At 36.5% G+C, this 22,914-nt stretch overlaps 1 protein-coding gene across 2 annotated transcripts; it reads left to right on the top strand.

Moving 5' to 3' along the window:
- Positions 1–6,471: 6,471 nt before the first annotated feature.
- LOC128243791 (DNA replication licensing factor mcm4-like) lies at positions 6,472–21,701 on the top strand. 2 transcript variants are annotated; one of them, XM_052961741.1, is made up of 16 exons: positions 6,472–6,560; positions 6,835–6,934; positions 7,547–7,732; positions 7,916–8,079; positions 8,522–8,728; positions 9,352–9,586; positions 9,937–10,179; positions 10,424–10,658; positions 10,934–11,025; positions 11,506–11,608; positions 12,134–12,404; positions 16,139–16,293; positions 16,741–16,858; positions 17,372–17,613; positions 19,943–20,153; positions 20,537–21,701. In XM_052961741.1, the coding sequence occupies exons 2-16, from the start codon at positions 6,838–6,840 to the stop codon at positions 20,630–20,632; spliced, it is 2,655 nt and encodes an 884-aa protein (XP_052817701.1). In that variant the 5' UTR covers positions 6,472–6,560; positions 6,835–6,837; the 3' UTR covers positions 20,633–21,701. The 2 variants fall into 2 exon arrangements, with proteins under 2 accessions (XP_052817701.1, XP_052817700.1); XM_052961740.1 differs by lacking the exon at positions 6,472–6,560 and adding an exon at positions 6,584–6,710.
- Positions 21,702–22,914: the final 1,213 nt, after the last annotated feature.

The following is a 22,914-nucleotide window of genomic DNA, read 5'->3' as shown; positions in this document are numbered from 1 at the left end:
GTAAGTTTCTTATCGATATTTTTGTTATACGCGAGAGTTCGTTCAAATGACATAGCGCAAAAAAATAATGCATTGTTTTGTCTTTCGATCGGTGTATTGGTCACCATTCGTGTCTGCATAGTTTCCGAGAACACTTCGATACAAATTGTGTCCATGAATGCAAACGCATGTAGGTAGTGTTAAAATGTCACATATTTTGATAAATTGCCACAATTTTTCAATTGTTTTGACTTTCGGTTGTTCAATAATGGCTTTTATTTGTTTTATGAATATTTTGTGCGATGCAATTTGTACAAACAAATGCATTTTCTGAAGTATTTAAATTTGGCAAACGCACGTTGGCATTTTCATAAGGCAAACGTACGTAGTCTACCTAAAATGACAACCGCACGTAGGCATCTTATATAATAATAATAATGACTTATCGTATATGTCGAAAGCTTTTAAAACTTTTTATTATTTTCATATCCATAACTATTGCTGTAAGATTTTTGAATTTATATTTAATTATTATTATGATCATAATGCTTACGGTCATATGCATAAGGGAAAGTGAAACGCTTTATGTCGTTTTACTTAGCTAGATAAGCCATCTTTTAAGATTTTAATAAGCGTTTGTTTGCACGAGACGTATTTTTTATGAACATGCTTTTACAGATGATATTCTTTTAATAAACTACAATTTGTGTAATATATTTTGCAAAGTAAATCAAGTGGCGCTTAATTGATGAATGACAGTGTCTGTTTCAGTGATGTCATTTGTTTGCCACGTTTGTGGGAATGCGTTGAAAACGACATGGGGGCTGAAATTGCATGAGCGCCGCCATGACGGTGTAAAAGCATTTACATGCTGTTAGAAACAGTTATACACCACGGAGAGTTTGACGCGCCATATGTATTCTAGTATCAAAAAGTGCTTATAATATTATTCTTGTTTTATTCTATATTATTCTATAATTAAGCAATTATCTACCAGTCACAATCTCAGACGTTTTTTTTATTAAAGGTTACCAAAATATTGCAATTACAAGTATTTTAATTGCATACTTTTAAAGGCATACATGTATTTATACAGGTACACAACACATGGATCCAATAAGCAGTTTCTATGTCCGAAATGCATGCAGGAGGTCACCACACATACGTGCCTGAACAGGCATTGGCGAGGAGAAGATGGCACGACACGTTATACGTGCGAAATGTGTGGGATTTCAATGGAGGAGAAATAGACCTGAAGGCTCATATGGACGGCCATACTGGCGAAAAATCATACCAGTGCGCTGAATGTGGGAAATGTTATCGGCATAGAAGTAGATTGTGCAAGCAAAAGTTATTAAACACACCAAATAAAACATCAAATTTTAGATAATAAGTATCTTTCATGGCCGAGAGTGCAAGGTTCATCCCAACCCGAACATAGAGTGTATTGCGGAAGCGGGGTTTACCGTGTTTCCGCAAAACACCCTGCGAGAGGGGTGGGATGAACCTATCTTACACGAGCGGCGATGATCCTGGAAAAACCTGGAAATCTTTTGTGCGTAGTGAATATAATGCGCGTATAGATTTGTAATAATTCGTGTTTGTTATGGATATTCGTGCAGTGATTCAGATTATGTTTATGTTATGATTAAATATTTATAGTTCTAAAAAGAGGACAGCGTTATTTTTTGAATGGAGCGCGAAAACTTTTCTATTGCTCCATTTGAAGCGAGAAATAATCAATTTTGAATTTTAAAATTGCCACGAAACAATGTTTCCATGATGCTACAGACGACAGCCGTCTACAAGGGAGGTAATTGTGTGATGACGATTGAAAAAAATGAATTCCATACGGGTACTTTTTTTATCTTGGCCCTTGCCAAATTTTTAGGTCAACTTATCTGATGTGGAAGAAAGTAGAATCTCAGGCAGATCATAACAAAAGTTTGTTTATTAATTAATCGTTATGTTATTTGATTACTTATCTTTGATTTTATCTGATTATCTGTGATCGCTTTTATTGTCAATCATTTTATTCAATGTATAAAACTAATCTAAGATATACAGTTATAGAATAAATGAAGAACATGTCCATTATAATGTCTTTATTTCTGTAAAACAGCACTTATGCATATAGTTCAAAGAGTATTTTCAGTGATATAAACATTGTTCCGGGTAGAGCATACATTGTCATTGTATCATCGCAATATCATTTTATGGTTATCATTATCACAATATCTGTCATTAGCAATTATCATGACAGTATTATCATCACAACACGAAGAATGGTTCATTAAAGATGTTTAAATTATGTTCAAATGAAACGTTTATCCCCATGCGATCTGTTACAAGCATCTTAGAATCGTTGCGTCTGGCCCTCTCCCAGCACACGGCAATAGTTCCCTTCTGTAATGCATTTCTGTTTATCAAAACAGTCCCGTACTGTACTGGACTCCGACTCTTTGTATCATACGTATGGTTCCTGAAATGTGACATTACAACAGCTGTTCTAAATATTCGAGATAAACATTTAACAAGCATTGTTAAGTTAGTTAAGTCTGTATACCACCGGTATGGCCGGATGAGAGTTTGTTCGAGAACTCATATTTCCCGCAACACTCCCGCATAATATCGTGTCAATGTTTGTTACGTATCATAAATTTATATAACTTTCATTATGATGGATATTTAATAATAAAGCGGATAAATATCTTCAATATCTTGAACACATTTTCAGTTTTTAAAGGCTAACGAAATATTCGTTTGCTCCTTATTATAAGATGCCTACGTGCGTTTGCCATTTTAGGTAGACTACGTACGTTTGCCAAATTTGAAATACTTCAGAAATTGCATTTTTGTACATATTGCATCGCACAAAGTATTCATAAAACAATTAAAAATAATTATTGAACAACTGAAAAACAAACATTTGAATAAAATGTGGCAATTTATTAAAATATGTGACATTTTAACACTACCTACATGCGTTTGCATTCATGGACACAATTTGTATCGAAGTGTTCTCGGAAACTATGCAGACATGAATGGTGAACAATACACCGATCGAAAGACAAAACAATGCATTCTTTTTTGCTCTATGTCATTTGAACGAACTCTCGCGTATAACAAAAATATCGATAAGAAACTTACCTTGATTGACGATCAATCGAGCCAAAATACTACTGGCGTTTGCATTTGTGGTCACGTGACTTTTTTTGCTCATCCCCGGTGATACATGCAACATTTTCAGAATATAATACCCTTCGGAATAACATTTCGTATTACATTTCACAGTGCCTTTCAAGCATCTCTGAGTATATCTTAAAAAGTCTCAAAAGCTCTTATAGTAGCTCTAAGTAGTTTTTTGAGTGGCCCTTAGTAACGCTTAGTTTTTAGTAGCTCTAGATAGCGTTTGGTATTTCTCTGAGAAGCTTTACGGTGTGCTTAATAGTTCTATTAGTAGATCTTTATAGTCCTTAGTAACTCTTAGTAGCTCTAAATAGTGCACTACGTAGTTTTCTTAGTAGTTCTTAGTAGCTATTTCTAGTTCTTGGAAGCCCTAAGTAGTTCACTTAGTAGTTTATAGTAGTTCTTCTAGTTCTTAGTAGATATCAGTAGCTTAAAGTAGCTCTAAGCTGTTCGTAGTAGTTCTCTTAGTAGTAGTTATTAGTAGTTATTAGTAGCTCTTACTAACTCTAAGTAGCTCTTAGTAGCTTTTAGATGTTCTTAGTAGTTCACTTAGTAGTTCATAGTAGTTCCTATAGTTCTTAGTAGATATCAGTAGCTTAAAGTAGCTCTAAGCTGTTCGTAGTAGTTCTCTTAGTACTAGTTATTAGTAGCTCTTACTAACTCTAAGTAGCTCTTAGTAGCTCTTAGTTGTTTTTAGTAGTTCTTTTAAAAGCTTTTAGTAGTTCTCTTAGTAGCTCTTGAGAGCTCTCGTAGTAGTTTTAAATAGCTCTCTTAGTTCGCATAGTAGCTCTAAGTAGTTCTTAGTATTTCTTAGTAACTCCTAGTTGTTCTTATTTGTTCTTAATAGCGCTTAGTTGTTCTAAGTTGTCCTTTGAAGCTCTCTCGGTGGCTCTAAATATCTGTCTTACTTCTCTAAGTTGCTCTTAGTAGTTCGTAAAAGCTCTGAGTAGGTAATATTAGCTTTTAGTAGCTCTTAGTATTTATATGAAGTTATCTTAGCAGCTCGTTGTAGTTCTTAGTAGCTCTTAGTATTTCTTAATACTTCTTAATATGTGTAGCTCTTAGTATAGTTCTCAGTAATTATCTAAGTATGTCTTAGTGGCTTTTTAGTTTTTAAACACGTTTTTTCTTAGTTCTATAAACATAATATAGAAAATCAACTTGACAAAATCAGAAAAAAATCCCCTGAGGTCGGGGGCCATATCACTTACACCACGGTGCATAGTTGTTCTGCAAGTGGTTTATGCAAGGTATACATGCACAACTGATAGATTATATTTATGCCCACGTCTGTCCGTGCGTCCGGCTCAATTTCTCGTGTCCGTAATTTACTTTCCCCTTGTAAATACATAATTTCAAATAACTTACCACATGTGTTCGACGTATGAAGATGATTTGTGCAAGACTGGTAATGCTCTGAGCGCTCACCCTCGAATAAAGCCTGGCCACGGGTGTGCCTTTGTCCAGTTTTGACTCTTGTGCTATTTTGATAATGCGGGAAAAGGTTCATCAGTGATAAGATTTGTGTTGCGAGTTCCATGTGTACAAAGTGTCAATCAAAAACGTCTTGGTCCTGCTGTTGGACACAAGTAGCATTGCCACAACGCTGCGTTAACATACCATTAAAACAACTGACATCGACTGCACTCGATCAGTTACCATGAGAATATGAAGTAAGTAATGTGCATCTGATCGAGTGACAGGGATCGCTAAGTATTCAGACCACCTCGGATCTTTTGAAGCCGAAGCTTTTCTTATTTAGCCAAAATACATACTTAAATTTAATTTAGATAAATAAAAATGGCTTATTGTGATTATCATCAAGATAGCATCTATTTACAGTCTTAAATCTGCTTAAAGGCTTAGTCTAAGCCTTCTATAAGTGACTCCTCCCCCCTCCCCCTAAAAAAATGTTTATGGTACACAACCTCTGTTATTGATCTGTATCTACTTGCCTTGATCACTCTTATCAGACCTCAATCTGAGTATCCCGCTGTGCAGTTTTAGAAGTTTTATTATAGAAATGGACCCTAAATGGCCTTTAGCCAATAAAACGAATACACAGGAAATTGGCCCCTACTGTGACACCAGTGCAATGAGCAGGAGATGCACAGCAGGGGATTATCATGATAAACATTCCTTAAACTAGGCCTTTAAGAAGTAAAAATATACGAATTATAAAACAAATAAAAGAATGAGCTTAGCTTATCCTGTTATAAGGGATTTTAGAAGGTTCGAGAAATTTGGGCCAGGTTGCAATTTCTCGAACAATCTTAAGTTCTTATAATATATCAAACTCAGTACCCTACTTTCGTTATGTACAATTTATATTCTTATAATAGAGAGTTCTAAAACTTTGAAATGAAATTTCTGATATTCATTATCAAATTAAGTTTATAAAGTAAGAAATTTGGCTGAATGCAATAAGACTCTAAAATAAGCTTGAAAAGCTTAAGATCTGTTCTTGAAATTGAGGCCTGGCACCGAGATTACAAACTCAAGTCTAATTTCAATTTTAGCCTACTTCACCACATTAAAGTATGGTTTGATTTAATATTTCTAAAAATATAGATTTATCATATATTGTGTTGATAACCGTTTTGTCAATATTGCAATGAAAACACCTAGAGCGAACAATATTAAAGTGTAATTGTAAAAAATCACAAATTGTACTCAATTACTATTTACTGTCAAAGTTTCGTTCTTCGGAATATTTTCCAAAGATTTAAATCAAAGGCCAATAGAGAATAGGTTTCCGGTTAGAGCAGTGTTAAGTGCACTCGCTTCTCACCTAGGTGACCCGGGTTCGATTCCCGGCCTGGGCGTATGTGAGTTTGGTTTGTAGTCACCAAGTCAGACAAGTGGTTATTTAGTAAAATGAGCTGAGATATTTAGACTGTAATTGGATTTTAAAAGTATTTTCAAGATAGTGCGGCCTGGCGTTTGGAATGTTGGATGCCACACTTTCAAGCTCGGAATTTTGTAATTGACTAAGAGGTCGAGACAGAATAGAACCGAATAGGATTCTAACATGTTCTTAAAATGTCATTACAAACACTAGTCTATGCAGGATAATTCTTTATCGAATCTCATCAAAAATCTGGAATATAAATTTATTTATGGTGGCTGTTAACAGACAAACAAGAAACTTTCCTCTTAAAAGTTTTTACTTGTGTCTGGACGTTCAATTATAGTGTAAAATGTTATTGTGATGCGTGTTATTAAAAGTATGTGTGTAATAGTCGAATATAATCTAAAGAACCGGTCCAATATTGTCCGTTATTACTATTTTATTCATCTTATTTTGCTTTTACTACGGCGTTAAGATCATTGACAACACCGGTGTGTAGATTTTCCCGCGGATTCAAACACGTGACCACAATAAAAACAAAGTAAGTCTGTTTTTTGTTTTAAAGGCCGTCCGTTAACTAGTATTTGTAAGATTGTTCATCTTATTTTCTACTATGCACAACTATTTCATCAGACAATGTGATATTTGATTAATGCGTTATTTTAACGACCAGTCGTCAAATAATCTTGACGTAAGTTTTCCCGCGGTAAAAGCAATTAACAAACTGACGGTAGATAAGAAAAGAACGATATATCAAATGATGTGATTTGGTCGTTAAGTAAGTTGATCTTAACACTGAAACTATTTATTAACAGGACATGTCTTCCCCTGTGACCCCACGTCGGCGCAGCAAGAGACAGCGTCAGGATGAAGCAGGCAGTCCTACATCGGAGGCATCTTCTGCTCCTACCACTCGTAACATGTTTATTTCATTTGCTATATGTAGAAAACATTCATAGTCTAAAACCTTGTTTTGACTTTTTTTTGCACTTTTAGATATAATTTTACAAACTGGTCTTTCTATAGTACCCACGGGTCCGACCATCGGATCTATTCCATTCCTCTAGTAAAATATATGATATTTTTTCAAATGTAGAGAAAAGGTCCCAATCTTAATCATAATTAATTGTGTGATGTAAAGTTTTTCATCGCATTCAGAGATCAGACCATCTGCAATGTAACTTTCATGATTTATTGCATTTAGATATTTATACCCAAGGATTGATATCTAAGCCATTTTGGGTCTTTTGAAAGGGGAAAGAGACAAATATTTTAATAATTTCCTTATTTGCAGGAGACAGAAAAAACTGCATGATTCTTAATTTTAAAGATGGAGAGTGCAGCCTGGACACTTGGCATTTAGTTAAAACATCCATCCCATCCAGCAGTTTTTTTTAAACTTATAACTTAGGGCTTGCCATTTTTTCAATGCAAAATTGTTGTTTTGCACAGTCATAATTGCTAGAAATTGTGGAATGAATACTGTTAAATATCTAATGATAGAATACATATATTGTCATTTTCCAGCGAGAAGAAGTGCAAGAAAGTCAAAGAAAGCAGATGATGAGGCTTCTTCACCTCCCTCTCAGAGACGGCGGGTTGAAGCCTCCCCTAGGGGCAAAGACGGTGCCCCTTCCTCTCCAGCGGCCCCACTGTCTGGTGGTGGTGGGGAATCTTCCCTCTTCTCTAGTCCCCCACAATCGAGGGTCGGAGGTGTTTAACATTTTAATTATTGTTTAATACTTAAAACTAATTGATGAATAAAAGTTTCAAATATTACATCTTATTCAAATTTGCTACACTTGTTGAAAGACTGAACTATTTTTTAGGTCATACACAATATGACTACTACTGTGATAGTTTCTTGAACTGCAATGCAATGTTATCATATTTCAGCCCCAACCAGTGAGATTGACCTGAGCTCTCCCCTGAACTACGGCACTCCCAGCTCTCGCGGCCCACACACGCCTGGCATCGGAGAAACGCCTGTTAGACACCGACCAGACATTCATAGTGAACGCAAGATGCGAACAGTCAACATTGGAGGATCTGAACCTAGTGTACGGATAAGGAATAGATCGGCATTCATCAAATGTTATGAAACTCGGATCAGCAAGCGTAGACTTTTGCATTTTTATTTTTTTGTAAACAGAAATTGACAAGGCCTGCTTTGTCAAATAAAGCATGTGAACAAGCTTTGCAATTTTTTTATCTTGCTTTGCCAGAGTACTAGTCTTGTGTTAAATACATGCAGGTTGGTCCAAAACTTTGCCTTTTTTATCATTACTAAAAACAATGTTTTGATGGACAGCCTCAGCTTAAGTCACAGTTTTACACTGTGCAAAATATGCCAAAGACCTCAGAAATTTACAGGCAATAAGATCTAGAAATTTGGAAATACCAATCCAAACAATATTTTACTAGCCTGAATTGTTAATAATTTTGTTGTTTTATGTCATTTTTGTGAATGTCTGACAGTGAAATTTGTTCTTGTATTAACAGGAGGTGACGCGGATGACAAGTGAGATAACAAGTGAGGCAAATGTAGGCCCACAATTGGTTATCTGGGGTACGGACGTGGTCGTGAGCCACTGTAAGGAGAAATTCCGCAGATTCATCTCAAAGTATGTGGACAAAGATGTGGCCGAGGACGAGACGTTTGAAGGGATGGACATCAACCAGCCATACTACCTGCAGAGGATGGAGGAGGTCGGTGTTGTAATAGAACTCGTAACAATCTTATTGTGTCATCATGCTTAGAAACATGTAACTAGCGTTGGGAATCAGAGCTTTACTTGCAATCAGTTATTGTATATTGAAAATGATACATAAATATTAAAATATTCTGATTTAAAAATCATGTCCAAAACAAATTGCTCTTGTGCATTGAATAGCTTTATTTACTTTGGAGGAGGAAAGTTCACAAAAATACTTCGGTTCAATACAGCAACATGCCAAACCCCATTGTCGGATACCCCCGATGTTAACGTACATGATATTTTGTGAGGTTTCAGGTTGCTTCCAATATCGTAGACGCTTATTAAAAATAAATTGAAACCTACATAAACAAAACTAATATGGGGTCGCAAATACGCTTGAAAACAGATGCATTAATTATATCGATGAAAATTTTATAAGGCACAGACAGCCCATAGTTGACAGCAATGTTGTCATTTAATGTACAATGAGAGAGGCCACGGCAATGACAAACTGTAATTTGATAAACTACACTGATAGGGAAAAAAATACATGGTGGTTCTTTGAATTTAGCTAGACAGATATGTGTAATTAAGTTAATTATCTTTGAAATTACAATAAAATCTCTTTTTCAGATCAATGTTATTGGAGAGCCTTTCCTGAATATCAACAGCGAGCATCTGAGAGAGTTTGATCCCGATCTGTATCGTCAGCTAATCAACTACCCCCAGGAAGTGATTCCCACATTTGACATGGCTGTCAACGAGATGTTCTTTGACAAGTACCCTGCCGCTGTGTTAGAACATCAGATACAAGTTCGACCATACAATGCAGAGAAGACTAGGAACATGCGCTCCTTGAACCCAGAAGGTATGCTTTAGTTAGTAAACTTGTCAGGGTTTTGTTTTGGTCAATTTTACTGCTAAATATTGGTTGTTTCCTCTCACATAAAAGTGAACATTAGTGTTCAACTAACTGAAGACATTCATTCCTAAGGAAATTTTTTAAGAATGTCTGTCCTTGTGTCCTGACAAAATCCGCTCTGGGTAACAGCTAAGTAGGTGATATTTGTTAACAGTATTTTTTGTCTGGATTATTTAGCAAGACAACCTGTTTCAAACAAGCAAGTGCTCAATTGGAACGCCTCGGCCATTTTCCATCAAAAACAAGTTAAAACTTAATTGGATCTACACTTTTAAACTTGCAACATTGTATTTCAGACATCGACCAGCTGATTACTATCAGTGGGATGGTAATCCGATTGTCTCCCCTTATTCCCGAGATGCGCGAAGCGTTTTTTGAGTGTTACGTTTGTCACAACACAACGAGCCGGGAGATCGAGCGGGGTCGTATTGCCGAACCTACACTGTGTACCAATTGTAACACCAACCACAGTTATGCCCTCGTACACAACCGGTCACACTTCAGTGATAAACAGCACATCAAGATTCAAGAGTCCCCAGGTAAGAAACAGTAGGAAGTAGAGCTCCCGTTTTAACTTCTTGATACAATAGAGAACATTCCTATGCTGTGCAATGTCCTTTTCAACACATTGGCAAAAGACAAAATATCATGATGAAAGACAGACGTAGGTTAGACAAGTGTCTAAAATAAAGGGAATAGGCAAATGAATGTTTTATTACATGTTAGTTGTTCTGATAAGGTAAATAAAAACTTGGATGATGAATATATAATTTTCATTTGCAGAGGATATGCCGCCAGGCCAAACACCCCACACTGTGGTTATATATGCTCACAGCGACCTTGTGGATAAGGTCCAGGCAGGTGACCGAGTCACGATCACCGGCATATACAGAGCCATGCCCCTCCGCGTCAACCCTCGCATGAGGAATGTGAAGTCTGTGTACAAGACACACATTGATGTTGTTCACTTCCGTAAGATGGATGTTCGCAGGCTGCACGAGGCTGAAGATGATGAAACGTAAGATAATATGAAAAAAAGAAATAAATGAATACATGTATCGGGATATGCTTAAATGAGGGCAATAACAGTATTGCTTTGTCTCAGTTACATATCTTTAAGTAAAAGCTTGCTTTGTGTTCTTTATTGAATTAGTATAATTTACTGTCTGGTAGAATGCTAATCAAATAAGTTGACTGAAGGATCCATTTGGAATTTTCTTGTATTGGACAGTTGGTCCAATGGTTGGTATCATTTTTTGTTTCATAAAATATGAGTTATTTAATGTGTTGCAGAAAAACCTCTCGACTTCCGGCTGATAGAATAGAGTTGATCAAAAAGCTGTCTACAGAATCAGACATTTATGAGCGACTTGCCAGGGCAATTGGTAAGAAAAAAGAAATCATTAGAAATTCATTCATGTCTTCACATCTACCTAGTTAATGCTAAAATGAGAGGATGGAAGTCCATTACGGGGGCGCATTAATGATTGCTATAACAAGGAGATCAAATTATTTAACAAGTAAAGTTAATGGTTGTAGAAGAAACTTTGGATTACAGGGAAAATTGCAGTTTGCATTTATTTTAAGCATTTTCAGCTGTCTATTATTCAAGGAAAAACGTTGAGGAAGCATCATAAATGATCATTTGATGAAGTATATTATTTTTGATGATAAAGGCTATTTCATTTCAACATACAACACATACCAGGAAGTCAAAACAAATAAATGAACATTGAGACGGGGATGATCCACCTGAGGTGGGTTGTATGTTGAAATGGAATAACCCCATTATCATTATTGATTATTCTTTATTGTGTATCAATTAAAATAAGTGATTCTAATCTGTGTCACTTGCCTGCTTGCAGCTCCAAGCATCTTTGAGAATGAGGACATTAAGAAGGGAATCCTGATGCAGCTGTTTGGAGGTACAAGGAAGGACTTCACTGGCACAGGCAGAGGCAAGGCCAGGTGAGACAAACGCTGTGTCTATTTGGGTTGCATGTATAATAGGAATCTTTGTCAAGTCATTTTTTTGCTGAAGTGTTGACTGACCCATTTCATATAAACAGAAACTTGACAATGGTGTGAAAACATTGATGAATAAATTATTAACCTTATTTTCTTTAACTACTTACTAAATAATGCATTTATGGAAAATATAAATAACTGATAACAAGATTGTAATCATGTATTTAAAAGCTAAAAATGCTCAATGTTAAATGACTGGTGAGTCCTAAAAGATTAACAGTGATCAGCTATCGTCTCTGCACCTTTCTTTCAAATTAAACACGGAATCCTTTGTCAGAACCATTGTTTTCCATATTGATTTCGTCCTTTTGGGTAAATTAAAACAATTGGGTTAATTGTGATACATCTTATTTGGGGATTAAGAGTGCATCTTTAAGAACAATAAACAACATCACCTTATCGTAGAATGTAGGAAACTTATTAGTTCTTTCGCATCCATATTGTATATTTTTACGTTTTTCCCAGGTCAGAATTGAACATTCTGCTGTGCGGTGACCCGGGTACCAGCAAGTCCCAGCTACTCCAGTATGTGTACAACCTGATGCCCCGCAGTCAGTACACTTCTGGCAAGGGCTCAAGTGCCACTGGTCTTACCGCTTACGTCACCAAAGACCCAGATACACGCCAGCTTGTGCTACAGACTGGTGCCCTTGTACTCAGCGATAATGGAGTGTGTTGCATTGACGAGTTCGACAAGATGAGTGACAGCACACGATCTGTTCTACATGAAGTCATGGTTAGTGATGGGGTTCATGTATTGTACTCATTTGTTTTTACATTAAGATGCTTCTTGTATTATAAATTACAATGATCAAACCAAGACTTCGGGTTTAGAACAAAACAACTATTATGAACTCGCTAACTGAACAGGTGTCAATTTAAAATGATATTATTATTTTTCATTTCAAAAAGACTTAAACTATAGAACAATACTGCCTGTAAAACTTTGGTTTAAAAATATGATTTCTAAAGAAATCAAGTTAAAACCACCAGTTTTTAGCTCGACTATTCGAAGAATAAGGAGAGCTATACTACTCACCCTGGCGTCGGTGTTGGCGTCACACCTTGGTTAAGGTTTTGCATGTAAGCACCTTTAAGTCATTATCTCAGTAAATACATCAGTTATTGCATTGAAACTTTGGATATGTATTACCAACTATCTTACATTCTAAATTAATGAAGTTAAATAACAATTATTTGAATATAATGCAAATAATAGACCTTTATTATTATGCCCCCTTTTGAAAAAAGTGGGGTATATTGTTTTGCACATGTCGGTCGGTCGGTCGGTCGGTCTGTCTGTCTGTCGGTCGGTCGGTCGGAATACCAAATGGTTTCCGATCAATAACTTGAGAACGCTTTGACCGAGGGACCTCATACTTGGTATGTGTATTGGTCATCACCAGCAGATGAACCCTATTGATTTTGAGGTCAGTGGGTCAAAGGTCAAGGTCAGTGTGACCTTTACATGAAAAACGGTTTCCGATCAATAACTTGAGAACGCTTTGACCCAGGAACCTCATACTTGGTAGGTGTATTGGTCATGACCAGCAGATGAACCCTATTGATTTTGAGGTCAGTGGGTCAAAGGTCAAGGTCAGTGTGACCTTAACATGAAAAACGGTTTCCGATCAATAACTTGAGAACGCTTTGACCCAGGGACCTCATACTAGGTAGGCTTATTGGTCATGACCAGCAGATGAACCCTATTGATTTTGAGGTCAGTGGGTCAAAGGTCAAGGTCAGTGTGACTGTAAGCTGAAAAAAGGTTTTCTGATTGTCCATATTTATGCCCCCTTTTGAAAAAAGTGGGGTATATTGTTTTGCACATGTCGGTCGGTCTGTCTGTCTGTCTGTCTGTCTGTCTGTCTGTCGGTCGGTCGGAATACCAAATGGTTTCCGATCAATAACTTGAGAACGCTTTGACCGAGGGACCTCATACTTGGTATGTGTATTGGTCATCACCAGCAGATGAACCCTATTGATTTTGAGGTCAGTGGGTCAAAGGTCAAGGTCAGTGTGACCTTTACATGAAAAACGGTTTCCGATCAATAACTTGAGAACGCTTTGACCCAGGAACCTCATACTTGGTAGGTGTATTGGTCATGACCAGCAGATGAACCCTATTGATTTTGAGGTCAGTGGGTCAAAGGTCAAGGTCAGTGTGACCTTAACATGAAAAACGGTTTCCGATCAATAACTTGAGAACGCTTTGACCCAGGGACCTCATACTAGGTAGGCTTATTGGTCATGACCAGCAGATGAACCCTATTGATTTTGAGGTCAGTGGGTCAAAGGTCAAGGTCAGTGTGACTGTAAGCTGAAAAAAGGTTTTCTGATTGTCCATATTTATGCCCCCTTTTGAAAAAAGTGGGGTATATTGTTTTGCACATGTCGGTCGGTCGGTCTGTCTGTCTGTCTGTCTGTCTGTCTGTCTGTCTGTCTGTCGGTCGGTCGGAATACCAAATGGTTTCCGATCAATAACTTGAGAACGCTTTGACCGAGGGACCTCATACTTGGTATGTGTATTGGTCATCACCAGCAGATGAACCCTATTGATTTTGAGGTCAGTGGGTCAAAGGTCAAGGTCAGTGTGACCTTTACATGAAAAACGGTTTCCGATCAATAACTTGAGAACGCTTTGACCCAGGAACCTCATACTTGGTATGTGTATTGGTCATCACCAGCAGATGAACCCTATTCATTTTGAGGTCAGTGGGTCAAAGGTCAAGGTCAGTGTGACCTTTACATGAAAAACGGTTTCCGATCAATAACTTGAGAACGCTTTGACCCAGGAACCTCATACTTGGTAGGTGTATTGGTCATGACCAGCAGATGAACCCTATTGATTTTGAGGTCAGTGGGTCAAAGGTCAAGGTCAGTGTGACCTTAACATGAAAAACGGTTTCCGATCAATAACTTGAGAACGCTTTGACCCAGGGACCTCATACTAGGTAGGCTTATTGGTCATGACCAGCAGATGAACCCTATTGATTTTGAGGTCAGTGGGTCAAAGGTCAAGGTCAGTGTGACTGTAAGCTGAAAAAAGGTTTTCTGATTGTCCATATTTTATTTTCTTATATAGTAGACAGTAGAAATTTATATGTCACTAAATGCATGAGTTGAAGTATCAGTTTTCAGTGAACATCTAGTTTAATTATGCCCCCCTTCGAAGCAGAGGGGTTATATAATTGCTTTGCACATGTCGGTCGGTCTGTTGGAAGACCAAAGCTTGTCCGAGTGATAACTCAACAATTCCCGGACCTATGGTCATCAAACTTGACATGAAGATTAGGTATGACCAGTAGATGACCTGCCTCATATGCATCCAATGACAAATCAGCTGTCATTTCAGTCCATGCATATTTCATTCAATTGTCCAAATATTTCTGGCAACTTGGCGCTCAGGGGGCATAATGTTTGACAAACATCTCTTGTTCGACTTAGAAATTCTGGTTAAGGTTTTGCGTGTAAGCACACATAGGTTAATATCTCAGCAACTACTTGAGGTATTGCATTGATACTTGATACAATGGTACTCAACCATCCAACCTACTTAATTAACCAAGTTAGATATCTGGTTAAGGTTTTGCATGTAACCACATTTAAGTCAATATCTCAGCAAATATATCATGTATTGCATTGAAACATTAGATATGTATTCCCAGATAACATGTTTTTGAATATAATGCAAATTATGGGCCTTTATTATTTGACTTAGACATTCTGGTTAAGGTTTTGCATGTTTGCACACATAGGTTAATATCTCAGCAATTACTTGATGGATTGCATTGAGATTTTATACAATGGTACTCAACCATCCAATCTACTTAAATAACCAAGTAAGATAACTCCAGTTTGCATTAAATTAAAATAATGGCCCCTTTTTTATTTGACATAGAATTTCTGGTTAAGGTTTTGCATGTAACCGCTTTTAAGTCAATACCTCAGCTAATACATCATGTATTGCATTGAAACTTTACACACAGGCTCCCATCTATTTAACCTTCTTATTTAATCAAGTAAGATAACTCTATCTTTCATAATATATCATTTTTGCCGCTTTATTAAGTGACTTAGCAATTCTGGTTAAGGTCTTGCATGTTAGCACACATAGGATAATATCTCAGCAACTATTTGATGTATTGCATTGAGATTTTATACAATGGTATTCAACCACCCAACTTAATTGAATAACCAAGTTAGATAACTGTATTTTGCAAATAATGGCCCTTTATTATTAGACTTAGAAATTCTCGTTAAAATTTTGCATGGAACCACATTTATGTTAATATCTCAGCACACCATGTATTGCATTGAAATCTAATCTAACAGTGATCCATGCATGTTTCACCTAATGTTTCAATCCTTACATTGAAAAGCGGCGGAATAGTTGAGCGCGCTGTCTCTGTGTCAGCTCTTGTTATCTTACTACACAATGTATCTGATAAGTTTTCATTGTGTGTTCAGGAGCAGCAGACTCTGTCCATTGCCAAGGCCGGTATCATCTGTTCCCTGAACGCCCGCACCTCCATCCTGGCAGCTGCCAACCCAGTGGAGTCCCAGTGGAACAAGAACAAAACCATCACTGAGAACATCATGCTTCCACATACACTCATGTCCAGGTAAGAATCTCATGTCCAGGTAAGAATCAGATGTTCATACTCCATTGGCATCAATTTTTGAAGTTTGACTCTGAAATCAGGATGATTAAGTCTATCAAACACTAAGTTTATCTCCAGTATTGTATGACTATTTTGATTATACGATACAATTATGCAACGTCTACAAGTACTCAAACAACTCCTTCTCATTGAAGACTCCTAGAAAATGTGGTCAAGCACATGTCATATGTCCACCAGGTTCTGACATTTTAAAATTCCAAGCGTGTTTGCAAGATCAAAGACTCAATTGTGGAAATTTCTGTAACGATATCCCTGTAAATTTACAAGAGTCCATATGACCTGATTGAAAAAATAATAATTCGGTTTTAAAGTGTTCATGATTTGCAGATGACTGCTGCATTCTTGTTAACACACATTCCTAACCCTGTTTTTCCCTCGTGTGACCAGGTTTGACCTGATTTTCCTGATCCTGGATCCGCAGGATGAGATGTACGACCGTAAGCTGGCCAGCCATCTTGTGTCTCTGTACTTTCACGCTAAGGAACAGGAGGAAGATGAGTTCTTGGTAAGAGCCGAAATCAGAAAATCATGAAAGTATGGTTAAGTATAAATTGGTGCAAATCAGCAAAATTAGGGTTTGATGGGAGGGTGCTGCACCCTGTCCTTTTTTGAAAGCACCCTTTTGCCCTCATGGGGAGCAAATGTGCACCCTCCTACCTAGATTAAATGCTGAAAAATAATATGATATTTGTTTTTGTTACGAATAAAAGTAAAAATATGACTTTGAATTTAAACAAACTCTACATATTTGGTTGTTGAAACCTAATATTGCTTCAAATTTCTAAAGATTTTCTATGAAATTCATAATGCTTTAATGATCCACTGCCCGATACAATGTGCTGTTTTGTCCCTTAGAGCCCTGTCTCTTTTTCTGTAGCACTCTGTCCTTTTTCAAACCTGGCCAAACCCTAGTCATATCTTATTATGTTGAAAGCATACTATTTTGCAATTTATTGGAGAATTTTAGTCTTCAGCTGCAATTCTTAACATATCAGCTTTTAAACAACCATTATTTCAGGACATGGGAATACTGAGAGACTACATTGCCTATGCCAAGGTGGTTGTACAGCCCAAGATCAGCGAGGATGCAGGACAGAGGCTGATCCAGGAGTACGTAAACATGAGGAAGATCGGCAGTGGGCGTGGCCAGGTGTCCGCTTACCCACGGCAACTTGAGTCCCTGATACGACTCTCTGAAGCCCACGCCAGGATGAGGCTGTGTGAAACTGTGCAAGTCGCCGACGTTGAGGAGGCCATGAGGTGGGTGGCAAGTCTGTTGTTTATATTACCATTAGTCATGTCAGAAAAAAATGTTTTATTTACCAAAAGAAAATAAAAGCAATTTTTTGTCAGTTAGTTTAGGTTGGATTGGGAACTTTTTTACAAATAGTATTTGGCCACACCAAATTAATGTTTAGTTCCTCAGATTTTTGCCAAAAAAAATTGGAGCGAGCGAGCGGAAAAAAATATTTTTTTTGTCCGTTTTCGTAAAAACCGAAGCGAGCAAAGAGCGAAAAATATATTTTTCCTTATATTCAATATAAATAAGAAAGATTGTTCAAAATAATTGCCCTTAAACCCATTTTAATGCCATCTTGAACTGAACCTCTAATGGACATTGGGAAAATGTTGGAAAACATACTATTTATTCATCCGTGTTTAGTACAAACATTATATATATGGATAAATCTAATTTCTTATATAATTAAAACATACTTTAATATGACGATCGTTCATAGCAATAAATAACCCTGCTTTTAGTAAAGTTTGAAACGACTTATATAGATCTACCTGAATCAGTTTAACATAATATGCAACTGTATTTAGACATAACTTAGGATTGATTTTGGATTTGTAAAAAATGATCACTTACACACTGGCATCGTCAAACATCAGACTCCATATAACATAGACTAAATTTTGTTTTAATTATCACAGGAAATGCAATGACATGTGCTTATTAAAACAAAAAGAACAAGAGTATTTTTTAGAGTACTTATTTTGGTTATTTAGATGTTTTTATGCACCAGCCAATTGTATACCCCCCCCCCCCCCCCCCCCCCCAAGTCCAGAATAGCGGGGACTTTGACTTCCGGTCTCTCAAAACCTGGGTAATATACCCGACCTGCAGGGACACACTGCTGGTAAAATCCCTGCCAAATGGCCCAGCAACCCCAAATACTTATGTGAGGCCCATTCCCGACTATTTTCAATATGCCTCTGCTGTCCCTGGTATACACCTGGAACAAGGGCGAGGGGTGGGCGGGGCAGTGGTTACAATTGACAAGTGCATTACAATCCCGGATTATGTTGCAAATAAAAACAAAATATAAGGTGATAAATTTAGGCTTACTTATGTTGAGGTTTATCCAGACCAGTGTTTATATCGCTATTTGTGAAAAGATATTTGTTCAAAACTGTTGCTTTGTCAGAATTTGATCAAAAATGAGCTTGATACATCAATTTGGACCAAACAATGACTCATGTTCCAGTTAAGTTGACCTGTGACATCTTCAGCATCGTCGTAACGAGGTATGATGTTAGTCCCTTGTATTATGACTTGAATAAAATGGTACTAAGTTGATCATTCCGATTTCCATTCAAAACGAGTCACTAATTACGCAATATAATCGCTACCAGTCTCAGATACATATGCTTTATTGCATAATGATTGCTTTAAATAATGATCCTTTAATGCATGAGACGATCAACAATGACTTCAAGCATGCTCAAAACATATTTATTGTCGAAAAATAAGATTTAATTTCCAAACTTCTAGCCACATTGTTTATACCGGAAGCGGCCATTTTGATTGAATTTATTGAACCCATGCTAAACCGATCGATATACAGTATAAAAACACTACGCATCGGTAACTTCCCTTTACAAAAACATGAAAACTAGCGTAGAAAAATTAAACTTGATTATTTTTAGCCTTTTAATAAATTATTACCTGAAAAAATCTGCTTGGCGATCAAAATGGATGTGCAGGCGCACAAAAAAATAAAAAAAATTTTTTTTTACATTTTCAAACAAATAGGAGCGGTAAATCCGCGGAACGAAATATCAATTTGGTGTGGCCTTAAAGCTAGGAAAAAATTGGAATGGAATGGGAAATCAGTTTTATAAGACTTTTTTCTTAGTTCTTATTTTGATTTCTTTTCCATAATTGTTTGGGATCTGTTTTTTGAAGCCTTGGTGTCGACAGCTTCACAGCTGTAGTGTGAAACTGTTTAAACATATTCAAATGTTTAAACATATTCAAATCAAACTTGGTACACATGTTGTTGTTCAACTACACTTGTTGTCAGGGAGAATACACACATTTATAGCAAGGCCCTTCACCCTTTTTCTTATGATTATAGAGTCATGCCCCTATTGACTGAGAGACGAAAACTAAAGATGGGAGTGTATGCTCCATGTCATTCATGGTTTTTTTTTTTAAAAATAGTTATTTTTAAATTTAATACCTGAAATCTGAAGACAACTCACTTTTGAACAAAATGTCAAAAAGTGGGGTTAAAGATTCAAGTACCATTTGTTCAAAGTAACCAAATTGTACATTTTATGTACTACTTGTCCACTACAGATTGTACAAGGAGGCTCTCAAGCAGGCGGCCATTGACCCCAGCACGGGCAAAATTGATGTGAGCATCCTGACAACGGGGATCAGCGGGGCGGCCCGTAAACGCAAGGCCGAGGTGACCCAGGCCCTCAAGAAACTGATACAAGAGAAGGGCAAGGTGCCCACACTGAAACAGGTCAAACTGTACGAGGAACTGAGGGAGAGATCAGATCTGGTATGTGGATTGAATGCATGTAGTAGACAGTTATACGGTTCATTTATACATACGTAATTAAACAAGTACTTAATAGTTATGTTATAATGTCATATGTTTTAGGTGAATTTTTGTTCTTTGGAAAACTAAATCACAATATTAACTGTTCTCAATTGTTCATGAAAAGCTTTATATGCTATCTCTATTATAAAATCAGTTGTAAACTGCCTAACTAGTTAAATAAACCCTATTAAATCTTTTGAAGACATAGAAAGTGAAGTTTACTTAATTGTTTCTGTAAAAATCTTATCATTACTTTACCGGGTAGTTTTCAATCCCATCCCATGGTGACCCTGCTGTCAGACATTGTACTTTTTAAAGTGAACTTTGTTTTGTTTTTACAGCCTGTTCCCAAGGATTTGTTTGAGGAGGCTTTGAAGGAGCTTCAGGATGAAGATTTCCTCATCGTCACCAACAAAGTCATCCGCCTGTGTGCCTAGGTCAGCCCTTCCCACTCGCCACCCCCCAGCCCCACCCCACAAAGGCATGGCTAGATCATGCACACACCGTGGAAAACGGGTGTGGCTTTGAATCACTTATGGCTTAAAAACAAACCAATGGATTTTGTGCTGTATTCACTTAACATTGAGACATGTTATCATCACTCTTTCATAATCATATGATATGAATACCATTAAATTATTATTCTTTCACCCACAAATTGGTGCACCATGCATTTGTCCTAGGTAATATTACTTATGCTTGTACTATGAAACTGTAATGTTGTCTGAATGAATTTCAATTTATCCCAGATGTTGGTTTATACTAAAATTTTACACATCTGCTACATTTCAGTGCTGTTTTCATGATTGACTGAGATATTATTAAAGTTATATGTTCCATGTAAACTGATTATGTAAAATGTTGGTTATTTTCATTTTTGTGAAATGTTGGTTATTTTGTAAAGAAAATAGCTCAGTAAGTGTTCAAAATGAAATAATGTGAGCTATTGATTAATATTTTTATATGATTCATTAGGTACTGTACATTTTTGTGATATGTAATTCATGACCAGAAACTTATTACTAAAACTTGCATACAAAAAGATTGTATGAATTTGTTTTAAGCGCAAGAAGAAAATCAACTGTTTTGTTGAAGCGTTAGTATGCAGTTTGAAATAAATATCATTTGCTATAAATAGAGTAGAATTATACACTTAAAAAATAAAACCTATATGAATCGTCATTTTAAATGCAACTTACCATCAGAAAAAGACAAAAGCATAGAAATAATAGTCCTCTGTTCTGTGTTATCATATAATTCACTTTTAATTGTTTCATTGTTAAAGCACCATTCTCCATTATTGTAAAAAAAACGAGGTGAAGGATTCAAATTTACTATCTTTGTATAATATAATGATCCATCATACCTGTTGTGTTCAAAGACCATAAGGTCAAATGAGTTATTTTTGTAGGCCATTTTCAAATATGGTTGAATTGTTTTTGAAAACATTTATATTTCATACTCAAATTTTATATTTCATGAAATCTCTGAACAAAATAAAAGGTATGAAAGTTACTTTTTGTTTTTGCCTTCGCTGTGTGAAAATATATGCCATTAATTGTAGAACAAGACAACCACATTCACTGAAACGATTTGTATTATCATTTTTAGCTCGACTCTTCGAAGAATAAGAAGGGCTACTTGCCCCATCATCGGCTACCAGTTGAAGTTTTAGGGCAAGTTGGGAAGTCCAATACCCTTTATTCAATTGACTAAATACTTCACACAGTTGTTCAGGACCATCACATAATGAGGTTAGATAACTCCATATTATCCTTTATACAAATTATGGCCCCTGATTGGCTATGGAACTTAGGTTAAAGTTTTAGGGCAGGTTGGGATATTTATTGAAAACTTCTATACCCTTCATTCAATTGACTTAATACTTCACACAATTGTTCAGGACATCACACAATGAGGTTACATAACTCCATATTATCCTTAATACAAGTTATGGTCCCTGACTTGGGTTAAAGTTTTAGGGCAGGTTCAAGTTTTAGGGCAAGTTGGGATTCTAATAAAAAAAACTTGTACACCCTTCATTCAATGCTCTTAATACTACACAGAATTATTGACGACCATCTTACAACAAGGAACATAACTCCATCTTAACCCTACATACAAATTATGGCCCTTGAATGATTTATTTTTATTTTAATTTATTTTGAAAGGCACATTTTATATTTTGAAAGGCACATTTTATATTTTGAAAGGCACATTTTCATAAAGTTATTTGAATGACTTGCATTATTGTTCGGGCAGGCTGGTGGGAGGTCAGCATCAAAGTCACCTTATGTATCAAATAATTTTAGCTAGGTTTTACATAGAGACCAAACTTGGTACATACGAAGAGTTTATGGAAACCTTTTATTGGAATGCGTTTGAGACCCCAAGGATCAAGGTCAAGGTTACTATTAATAGAAAAAGGGTTGGTATTGAATAACTTATTAAAGTAAGAGTCTACACATTGTGACCAAACTTGGTATATAGGAAGAGTTTATAGAGAACAGTCCTGAGATTGTGTTTTGGGCCCCGAGAGTTATGGCCTAGGTCAAGGTCACTGTTGCTAAAAATAGAAATGTGGTTAGTTCTGAATAACTCAAGTAAGGGTTGACATAGTGTGACCAAACTTGGTATATAGGACCAGTTTATGCAGAGCTTTCATGGATTGCCTTTTGGCCCCCTAGGGTCAAGGTCACTGTTTCTAAAAATAGATTAC

Source organism: Mya arenaria, chromosome 8 (assembly GCF_026914265.1).
Source record: "Mya arenaria isolate MELC-2E11 chromosome 8, ASM2691426v1".
Lineage (NCBI taxonomy): Eukaryota > Metazoa > Mollusca > Bivalvia > Myida > Myidae > Mya > Mya arenaria.
The sequence above is the reverse complement of the archived record's forward strand: the minus strand, read 5'-3'. Positions and strand labels throughout refer to the sequence as shown.

Bases quoted from the DNA above. Each gene is read 5' to 3' on its own strand.
- LOC128243791 (XM_052961740.1), top strand. From the start codon at position 6,672: ATGCGTTATTTTAACGACCAGTCGTCAAATAATCTTGAC. The intron at 16,294-16,740 runs GTAAGAATCTCA...TCGTGTGACCAG, and splicing joins CCACATACACTCATGTCCAG to GTTTGACCTGATTTTCCTGA. The intron at 20,154-20,536 runs GTATGTGGATTG...TTGTTTTTACAG, and splicing joins TGAGGGAGAGATCAGATCTG to CCTGTTCCCAAGGATTTGTT.